The sequence below is a fragment of the Rissa tridactyla genome, chromosome 6 (assembly GCF_028500815.1).
Source record: "Rissa tridactyla isolate bRisTri1 chromosome 6, bRisTri1.patW.cur.20221130, whole genome shotgun sequence".
NCBI classification, from domain to species: Eukaryota; Metazoa; Chordata; class Aves; order Charadriiformes; family Laridae; genus Rissa; species Rissa tridactyla.
Window position 1 is genome coordinate 55,931,727 of NC_071471.1, and position 10,963 is coordinate 55,942,689.

A 10,963-nucleotide genomic window follows, 5' to 3' on the forward strand; every position below is an offset into this window, starting at 1 on the left:
TTTTAGAAAAACACCACCACCAAAAAAACCCCAAACCAAATGAATTCACCCCCCTGCTCTTGAACTACTCCAGTTCTTTTGTTCTTGATGTCTTTGTTACAGCTGTGCACTAGACACAGTGTTGAAGTGTACAATGTTTAGCATATGCTGTGGGTGCAATTAGTTTTAAAGCCCCTTCCTGCATGATTTCCTTCCTGTTTTTTTTTTCTTTTTATTGTGAAGTCAGAGTGTTCCTGAAGGTTATTATAGTGTCACAGAAAGGGTGGGGAGAAAGAAGAAAGTCCTTACATCTTTAGCCCATACACAGGGAGGATGCAAGACAGATTAGGGTCAGTTTACATATTTTAAAAAACCCCCACCCACACAAAAGCATAACACACACTGGAGCATCCTTACTCAAAACTAGTTTTATTTTTAAAAATAAGTTGAATGCATAGCACTCACAAAGATTCCATTGTTTTGGACATTTTGCATTTAGGAGCACCATTCTTATTTATGCCATAAAAAACACATTTTGGTTCTAATAGTAAGAACAGTGTAGTTTTAATGTACACTGGTAAAGCCCTTTTAAATAATATATTGAAACTGTTCAGTGTACATTTTCTCTGTAGTCATTATGCAGCTGTAGTGTCAGAAAAAACTCAGACTAAGTAATAAATTAAAAACAAACACCATGTAGTGGATCTTTTTACAGTTGACCTAATGTCTTAAAATAGTCAAATAAGAAATACCCCATTAAATGTAAATTTGCAGTATTAACTAACTGAATAAGCCCCCCGCCCATTTTAATTCCAGTGTTAAGTATTAGTTAAATTTTTATATATCAAATGCCTATGGGATAAATTTACTAATACCCCCGAAAAGAAGAGCCTATACTGCCGTGTCACAAATAAAGATGACAAGTTAGCTGATTTAAAGATTTTACAGAAAAAAATTGCTACAGGCATCTGCTGTTATTTCAAGTCATGGTCTATTACAAGACTGTACATTCATAGCATCAGAGGTAGTTAGCGCACTGAGGACTTGGACATAGCATTGCAACAAAATGAAACAGTCAGAAAGAAGTCCGTTTCCCTCTTAAATGGGTAACAATGCTGAACAAAAAGCATGGCATCTTATGAGGTGCAAAGTCTCTACTTAACACTACTCTCAGACATGGGGAAATATTCATTAACGGATGAAGAGAGGAGAGAAAAAAACAAAACCAAACCATCTTGCACTTTAATTAAGGATTGACCACACTATGCCTATTTCAAAGGTGATCCTCTAGAATAAAGCAGAGAGGGTCATCTCTTTCATTCACCCTCCTATCCCCCTCTTGACTTGCACATATATGCTACAAAAGCCCACAACAAAAGTTGGGATTTATGCCAAAAAAACCCCAACCAACAAACCCAAAAAACAACCCACTAAAACAAGAGAAAACAGGATTTCTTCTCCTCAAAAATAAATAGGTTTTTGTAGCATGGTATCATTCAGACCCAGAAAGAATGAACACAGCTATCCTCCCCTCCATTCTGAACATTATGGTAAGGTCCCCTTCTCCTGTGATAAACCCTTCATCTTAATATTGATAGTGCATCTTAACTGCCCCTGCTTTCAAAACAGTCTCTGTAAGATTCACAATACTTCGGTGTTATGAGATGGTACACAATTTTAAGTGCTGTCACTATGACAGAGAAGAAGGTGGTGGTAAATGAACAAATAAAGCAAACAAAAAAGCCTTAAGCCCACATACTATAAAGATATTTAAAAGTAGTAAGAATCCTGACATCCATACCTTTTCCTCCCATGTTCTAGCACAGGAGAAAGTCAAGTATCTTCTTGTATTTAAAAAAAAAAAAAAAAAAAAAAAAAAATCTCTACCACCGTTTTCATCCAAGAGTTGGATGAGTGAAGCTTTCTACCCTCAGACTATCCACTCCACAGGAGACAGTGTAATTCCATAAAGTTATGTAATTAGCACCTTAATTGTGATAAAGCAGTTCACTCTGCAATATATTTTTGATCCACCCATTTAGAAGAGTAAATCTCTGCATTTTCTTCTAGAACTCCCAAATAGTAGAAGAAAAAGTTTCCCCACTATTACCTGAGAATTTCCCTCCACTATAAGCCTGACAGAACTGGATTTCTCTAAGCATTTAACTGTACTTTTTTTTGTACAAGTGATACTGTCAGTACACCTGGAGGATGCTTTCTGTTGGTTAATAATACACGTGTATGTGTGTGTGTGTACACAGAGGAATCATGGCCACTGTAGTAGTCCTGGTACAGTACGAGTTCAGCTGAAACTTTCTCTTTTCTTCAATTACTCAATATCACGCTGCTGGGCAGTAGTTCACATCTGCATTCTGTGAACACTAACACGTCCCTTTGGTACTCTGCATATAGATGCCCTGAAGAAAAGCCACTCCACTTGCTATAGTCTCTTCCTTCTCTACCTTTCTCCCTCAAGTTATACCCAATTAAGTGTACAAACCAGCAGCACAGAGTAATGAGTAGAAAATTCCCTGAGTTAGTATGGAAGAGTTACTTTAAACATAAAAAGGATAGGGAGGAGAAAAGAAGCAAAAAACATAGCGTCTATTCTGTGAGGTATAAAACTTAAAAACTAACCAAAATACCAGTTAACTCAAATGCCTTAGCCTAAAGCAAATATCCAACACAAGTGCTGACAAAGGGGCAAGAGTACAGAGTTAGCCAGAGATTTGTTTCTTTCTGTGGTCCCCATGTATCTGGAGAAGTCTGGCATTCAATGCATTAAAGTTTCAGTAAATTTAAAGTAAGTGTTAATACTGTATGCTGGTATTACATAAATGTCTTCAAAATAATACTGCATATCTCCTTCATTAAAAGGTAAGTCTGTAGTTAGTCCACAGCTATTTTTCTTTTGACTAGTATTTCAAAGATGTGTGTTAGAAGCACAGAGTATTCTGAGTGCCAGAGTGAGAACTTATTACCCCCATGTAAACACATTCTTTTTAGAGGGTGTTCTGCATGCTTGTTTTTTGCAGTCTGTATTTAAGCTATGGTACTTGTTGCCAATCCAGTTGCTTTTTTCTGGAAAGACGCTTTTTTTATTCAATTTGTTGCCCTCAAACTTATTTGAGGTTTAACAAAAAAAGAAAAAAAACCAATTCCCCTCAACACAACTCCCCACCCCAAACAAACAAGCACAAAATCATTTTGTACTTATCACCTCTCAAAGCAGGGAGTAATACAGGAATATCGTCCATTCACTTGGTAACTCCGGTTGTAGGAGACACTTATGCATGGCTTCACTTCTAGCGGAACAGCTAGTGACATTGCAGCACCAGTCTGTACATGGCCTCGAGCCTGAACACTAGACTGTAAGGCAGCAGGGCAAGTCTGAAGTGGGTAAGATGCTGAATGATTAGATGATAGTATCTGTTGACAGTTTTGCTGCTGTGATGTCTGATGGTGATACTGTAATGAAGATTGATGAGCTGGGAGATACTGTGATACGTGCTGTTGAGCGTTAGCCTGCTGGGGACTTGGAGCTGGGGTCTGAAATACAGTATGTTGGGCAGACTGAGCATGTTGTCCTTTTTGCTTGTTTGCTTCCTTCACATCATTATCATGCGCGCTAGAAGAAATTGAGAAGACAGAATACATAAAAATAGATATTAAAATAATTGAAGCTTTCTGTGTTAACTTTTAAGAGCACCCTAAAAAACAGTGCAATTATCTGAAAGCTTCCAAAGCTTTCAAAAAAAGAAAGATAAAATAATTTTAGCCTACCCTTTAAAATAATTTCAGGTTTTAAAATGTTTCTTTAGGCTACAGGTTTTTTTTCAACATTTCACTTCATTGCATAGCAATACAAAATGCAGATAAAAGCCAAGTACAAACAAATAATACAGCAGTATCTAAAATTACGAGTGCAATGAAGTCTGCTAGTGTACTGCAATAAAGTGCCAGCTTACCAGAACTCAAAATTAAAACTTACTTGCTGCTTCTACCTCATTTAAATTAGCTAACAGAGTATAGGGGTTTTAAAGACATGATATCAGAGTGTTTCTTAAAGACCTACGTTACAGTACTTAAAGATCATATGTATATTGATATTGGATCCTGTTCTGGGGAGTAGAAACGCAAATTTTTTCTCCTTCCTCTCTCCTTTTTTTCTAGCCCACCCAGTACTTAAGTTAAACAATTTGGCTCACCGGAATTCCCTTTGATTTACACCTGTCTGAAATGTATTTAGACATACTCATTCTCTTATGGTGAGGTTAAGCAGGTGCTACCTATACACTTCAATCAGGCCTCAAATCATCTAAGTTTTTTTGGTACTGCCTATGCAGGGCAGATCTCTTGAAGACAGATGGAGTTCAACCCCTCACCAGGTTTTCCTGAAATATTGCTAACTTGCTAACTTTTTACAGTGTGCTGCAAAGATGACTGAAAGGCTTCACCTCGCCCTGAAAGTGTTCCAGAGCAATATTGAAAACACTTCTGCAACTGCACTTGCATGCTTTAGGTACTACTCCTTTCATTACACACATTAGTGAAGCCAAAAGAGGCCATCAGGGGTGATAATGTCACACTTACAGGGAAGATGTGATTCTTCCCAGTACAGCTGCTCCTGTGCTTCTATGGAGCACAACTGTGTTTAGATCTGGGCAAGAGCAAACTTCTGTAGGAGGAAAGCACTTATGGTGGGCATAGGTTTTGATCTTAAGGTTTAGAGTAAAAGAACTGATTGTGTAACATCCCTTCCCAGTAAGGTTCACTTGGCATTCGTTGGCATTTTTATCTTATGTCAGCTGTATCTCTCTACAGTAGTGCAAAAGTGGATACAGCAAAAATAGATACAACCTCCTGATCATTTACTCCCCGCAAAGTTGGCAACTCAAACAGTTTGCATGTTTGATCCACAATCTGCTGGAGCATTCCTTGAACTTCCAAAGGCATAGCATCTTCAAAGTAAGTAGGAGCTCCTATACCTTTGGTAGTCTATCTCTCTTTGCTCTTGCAGCATACTAGAGATTGGGAACAAGCTATTTAACAGATTCTTAAAGCATACCAGATGATGTTCAGTGGAAATGCAAGGCTGAGGTTTGTTTGTTGAAAGAACAGGAAAGAGGTTAGATGTGATAAGGTTTTCTTTTTTGGAAAGAACAAAACAGTTATTACCTAACAATATTACCTAATATCTCAGTATTTTTAGAATAGAAAAACTGAAATTCAGAAAGAAATTAACTTTCAGTGCTAACAGCAATTAAGTATACCAACAGATGTGGAAATGGGCTTAAAAAAAGCTGCTGTTGTTAACTTACATTAATAGTCGCTCTATACATGGCACTAGGAAATCCCAGGAGTATGCGGTAAGATGATGCAGTCGAGTAGGCCACGTTGGTGAGAGACGCAAGATAATCCTTGAAGAAGCTACACATGCAGTAGCAACTAAAGAAGGGGCGTAACTTAAAAATGCATGATCTAGAAAGAAGGAATAAGAAAAAGACTCATTTAAATTGCACATTGTCTGTCAAGGCAACAAAGGAGTCATTACCTCAAATACGTAACTCACCTTGCAGTGATACTTCCAGAAAGTAATCAGCATATTTTGCCATATATAACTTAGTCTTCTCTAAGCAAACCATTGGCCAGCCATCATGAAGATCAGTCTCATGGACAGCAATAGAAAGATAATAGTCGATGAAATGAGCAGCAGTTGGGAGGCACAAATTCCACTGAAATGTTTCTAGCAACAACAACTCCATATGAAGCAAATTCTGTTTTGTTAGTACCAAATTCATGTTAGTCATACAACCCAAGCTGTTCAGCTGTTCAAGTTTGGGAACACTGTCTTCCTTTTCTTCAAATTTACCTTCAGGTGAACAGAAAGAGGAGGGGGGGGGGAAAAAAGGTTCAGCACGAGTGAACTATAAAACAGATTGTATCTAATGTCTGCATTGGTAATATTTCAATTCTACTATGTCAAAAACAAGCTTGAGACTTTCCTACAGATGCAAAGCTCAAATGGAAGATGTCATCAGAGACAGAAAGGGGTATGTACTATAAAGGGCTAAATTTCATCAGATAATGTCAAACACCATGTAGGATATTGTGCAGTGCCACGTTTCCTGTTGGTTTTCCCGCCCTGGCACACAGAAGCCAGTTGCCAAGAACAGAAGTATGCCGTATTAGGACATCACTGGCATTGCATACACAAGTTTTTGTCACCAAAGTATTGTATAATGTGTCCCCATCATCAATGAAATACCAGTGTGATATGACTTGGCATACACAACACCACAGCATTTGGCTTTGATCACCCTCACGCCCCCACACACGCTTTTTTGTTTCTAAAACTCTAATGAGTATAGCTAGAATCTAGCCATTGCGGTTGCTTTTAATGCCCGTTATGGTAGGTACACTTTTAGATTCGATAGCTGGTAAGCTGCTTCAGCAGTTCAAACAAGTGGATTTCAGCCATGTGCATGGGAAAACTCACGCTGCCATATATATTGTTTCAACTTTCAACACTGCTAGTAGCTTCAGCTTTCCTTGGACTTTAACTTGTCAGGCCTGTATGTTTCTAGCCTGAAGCAAAATTGTGTAGGTAGAAAATCCATTAATAAGAGAAACAAGTGTCACATTTCCCTACAGTTTGCCATATGGTTCTGCTATTTCAATTTCATTGCAAATTCTTTCCATCTTACACTCTCTATTCAGTACTACATGGTATGTTGTAAATGCACATTTTTAGAGTGTTTTGCAGGACTAAACATTTGCTTTTTTTCCAGTAGTGGAGGTACTTATACAGGACTTAATCCAACACCAGTCCCAGTCTATTAGTTTTTGCTTCCCATACTCTAGTAATTACTGAAATAAAAGCTTCAAGAGTCACATAATAATTTCTCTTATTACTTCTATAATCTTATCCGATATATCACAGTGCGATTTGTCCAACTTACCGCACTGCTGATTAAACTGCTTGTTTAAGCCACACAGGGTGAAAGTTTAAAATAGCATTCTGGTTTGCACTTTCTGAACCAATTCATACACTGCTTCTTAGAAGAGTGAGTACTACAGGCTTTCAGAGCTCTACTTGCAGCTTGTCATGTAAGATGGCAGAGGCGATTTTAAAAAAAAAAAAAAAAGAGAATAAAAAAAGTTCTCTTCAGAACATGAATTTCCTTTGAAAATCTGGCATTAGTTCAAAGCCAATCCATTTTCCTAAATGGATTACACCGGTTTGGAGGCAAGCTTTTTACACTCAGCACCTCACCCTTTGCCAAAAGAAGATTGCTGGCTGGTGGCATCCAGTCAAAGTTTACCCCTGGAAGAATCTGAAATAGCCCTTTTCTTGTTTAACTGTTCTGCTGAAGAGCTGTATCGGTGGAGACAGGGGATGCAATGAAAGGAAGCTGTATACCAAAAACAGCCAACACCTCAGCACTCTGGTTTTCTAGTGAAGTCCTAGAGCTACAATGCGATATATCTTATCTGAGAAAATTAAAATAGATTCAGAGAAACAGATCAGCAGAAACTGAACTAACTGTTAGTTCTGCTGCCAGGACCTGTTTCTCTGAATCTATTGGTTCAGGAACAAGTGCCAGCAGGCAAATTACAGCCATATTTCTTTGGGGACATCTAAAAGGGGTCCACAAGTGTCGAGAGATGGATACACACCACAAGAATCTAGCCAAGGTCATATGCAACACTGTTCATAATGAGTGTTTGTAATTAATTCTGCCTTCAGAGTACTGTGCATTCACCAATGTATTTCACCAGTATTACATTTTGTATGTGACAATACAGGATTTATATTAGCCTTAGCTTGCTTAAAAAGTACACTGCAATTTATGAAGTCTGAAGTATTCCAGAACCACACAGCACCATCAGCAGGGTGCAGTGCAGTCTACAGATGGTTTATTTAATTTATTTCTTTATCACAGGTATGCAAATTTCTCATTTCCAGCACTGAATCTACCTATTTTGAGATGTCCTCAGAAAGACAGTCTTTCTATTCTTACAATAGAGCTCTGAAAGTTCACCTGTGACTAATTTGTTTCCAAACATAAACATTAGTTTTTAATCGCAGTTTGTTTTTCCTTCCCTCAGTTTCATCAGGTGCCAACAGAAGTCAAAACATGAATCTAAAGAAAGGCTCTACGAATTGGGCCAAACTGATAAACAGTAATCTGCCTGTCTTTTATAACCACTTTGTTTCCCCCATGTGCTATATCCCATCAAGACACGCCTTGTATTTGGCAGTAGAACCTATATTGCTCTAGTTAAGTTTGGTGCTACATACTTACTTGCTAAAAGTAAACAGGAAAGAGCAACCACATGCAGCTGCTGTATAGATATGTCATAACGATCCATGAAGAGGTCCAACAGATATACAGCTAGATGTCGTGCAGCAGGACAGAGTCTGAACCGATTGCTCACAATGGCAATCAGATCTGCAAAGTATCTTCTCAGATGTAACTGGGGAGATTGGCCTTTGTAGGAGGGCAGCTTCAGCTCCTAGATGGACAGCAGCATGTAATTTCATTAAAATCATCATTTAGTTTGAATTGTTATCAGGTTAATATAGCTGATATTCTCAAATTTATCATGGAATTTTCAAAGGATTTCTCCCCTCTTCCCTCTGATCCCATTGTTTTCTGATCCCATGTTTTCACAGAACAAAATCTATTTGTTGTATTAGAGAAGAACTAAGAAATAATTTGAAATTTAACATCCTTCAATTGGGCGATCAGCTAGCGTGACTTCAGCTTTCACCATTTCTGTTATATTACCTCTATTGCAAAGGCTGTACCTCCCAGCAGGGAAACAGCAAGGGTATGCGAGTGCTCCTCAGCTGCTTCAATGCAAAGTCCAATAGCTTAACTCAACCCCCTCCTGCTACAACTCAACCTGGGCAATCAGACTTTGTACTGAACTGTTTGCATGTTCCAGTGCTGCCAGATCTCCTGCAGGTGCCTCCAGAAGAAGGGCACTAACAGCCAGCTGAAGGTAGCAACGTTAGGAAGAGGAACAGGGTGTGCGTGTGTCAACATTTGCTGCATACATCTCTCTAAACCCTGACTTAATCTGATCTGGTTGATGTTGCACTGACACTGATTACAGTGCGCTCTCAGGCATTTAGTTAAGCATACACAAACCTCACACGGTCTCAGATTCGGGGGGGACCCCACAACACAAAAGCCCCACCAACACCACAGACGAGAAAAATCTGTGGCATGATCTATTTTGAATACAAAATTTGGACTGGTTGAAAGATTATTCCCCAGCCTCCCACCTAGTAGCTACTATCTCCTCCTGTATACAACAGAACAGCAGTACTATCTTCTGTTATCCTGAATAAATTTATGAGTTACATTGTGCAGCCTACTTAGCATCAGTAAGATTTTGAGCACAATTAGATTTCCAGTGGGACAGTCCGATGACATCAAATTGGAACAGAGTCGCCCAAAATTTTCAAAGTTGTAAGGTCAGTTCAAAGTTCTGAAACATGCTATTGAAGTGAAAAAAAACCCAAACAAACAAGCAATCCCGCCCCAGGCTTTAGAATTCACTTTTCACAGCACTAACTTAGTTTTAGTAATAGTAACTTTGGTAGCAAATAAATTATCCTGTCCTTCTCTTATGTGTCTGTCGTTCCCCCACCCCCCCGAAAAAAAAACAAACAAAAAGTTGCTCTAGCAGTCACACCTTCAAGAAAGATAATCCACTTGTCAAGTACTATCAGGCAGAAAAGCACAATTTTAGTAGGTTCAGTCCCTGTAAACCGATTTTTAGCTCTGGGCATAAGAAGTGCTTTATTATGAAAGTAGCCCAAAAAGAGCAACTTTGAGTCCGTCGAAGTGACTTCAAAGCAGTATTGCCTAAACCTTCTGCTATTCTTACTGCACCTAGTGCTTGTTTGGTTGGGGTTTGTTTTTTTTTTTGTTACAGTAGCATCACAATACTTTCTTCAGAGTTTAAACTCAGACCCACTTACGCACCCAGAGAAAAGAACCAAGCGCACTCGTGACCCCTTTGCCTTTCTAAAGCTCAGAGAGCGAACAGCCTGGTCAGTCAGATAAACTGTCAAGACTGAGGACAAACACTCTGAGCGTTAAACTGAGGGGACGACACCGTGCTTATCGAGGTTTAGAACACCCAAACTCCTCCAAAACCCCGCCGGGCCGAGCCCCCACCCCGCTTCAAGCCTCGGGAGGGCCCGCTCCGATTGTCGGAGCCCTCACAAAGGCGCCGGGAGCCGCCAGCCCTCCGCTTCCCCCGCGGTGCGGGACAGGCAGCGGCCTCCCCCCCGCCACCCCACCACCCCTCCGGGCTCCCCGCCGCCCCCCAACCACCTCCGCACCGGGCTACCTTGTAGCGAAGCGCTTGGTGGATGTCGGCAGCCAGTTGTCCTGTCCACCACTGCGCCTCCAGCTCCATCGGCGGGGCGGCGCGGCAGCCGGGGCCTGGGCAGAGGGGGAGGAAGCGGCGCTCGCTCAGCGCGGGCGGGACAGGACGGGACGCACCGCCCTCGCCCCTTCCTCGCTCGCCCCCGGTTAAACGCGATCAGCTGCCGCCTGCGCCGCAGGGCCCCCCTGGCCCCCCAGCCCAGCTGGCCGCCATGCGGGGCACAACTGAGCCTCGTTAAGCCGCCCCCTCCCGCCGCGGGGCACGGCCGGGCGAGGGGGGGCGCGGAGGAGCCGGCGGCTGCGGCCCTAAGCAAAGGGCGATCGCGCCCCGACAAAAGGCCGGCGGGCACCTTACCCCTGCCGAAGCCGCCACTCACCCTACGCAGCGGCACGGCTGACGGCCGCGGCAGGGCCTGGCCCGGGGCACCTGAGCGCGGCGCGGCGTCCCGAGGGCTCCCCCGCCATCACGCGGCGCCGCCCGCCTCGCCCATTGTTAAAGGGCCGAGCGGGCCGGCGTGTGTACAAAGCCAGGCCGCGCCTGCACGCGGCCGCCCACCCGCCAATCGCCAGCC

At 41.6% G+C, this 10,963-nt stretch overlaps 1 protein-coding gene across 2 annotated transcripts; it reads right to left on the reverse strand.

Annotated features, from left to right (window-relative positions):
- Positions 1-389: 389 nt before the first annotated feature.
- On the reverse strand, positions 390-10,899 carry CCNJ (cyclin J). Of its 2 annotated transcripts, XM_054207195.1 has the most exons (6): positions 10,769-10,899; positions 10,354-10,448; positions 8,289-8,499; positions 5,552-5,851; positions 5,301-5,460; positions 390-3,607 (listed from the first exon to the last, which is right to left on the reverse strand). In XM_054207195.1, the coding sequence occupies exons 2-6, from the start codon at positions 10,420-10,422 to the stop codon at positions 3,196-3,198; spliced, it is 1,152 nt and encodes a 383-aa protein (XP_054063170.1). In that variant the 5' UTR covers positions 10,423-10,448; positions 10,769-10,899; the 3' UTR covers positions 390-3,195. The 2 variants fall into 2 exon arrangements, with proteins under 2 accessions (XP_054063170.1, XP_054063169.1); XM_054207194.1 differs by having other exon boundaries at positions 10,354-10,891.
- Between the last annotated feature and the right edge of the window lie 64 nt (positions 10,900-10,963).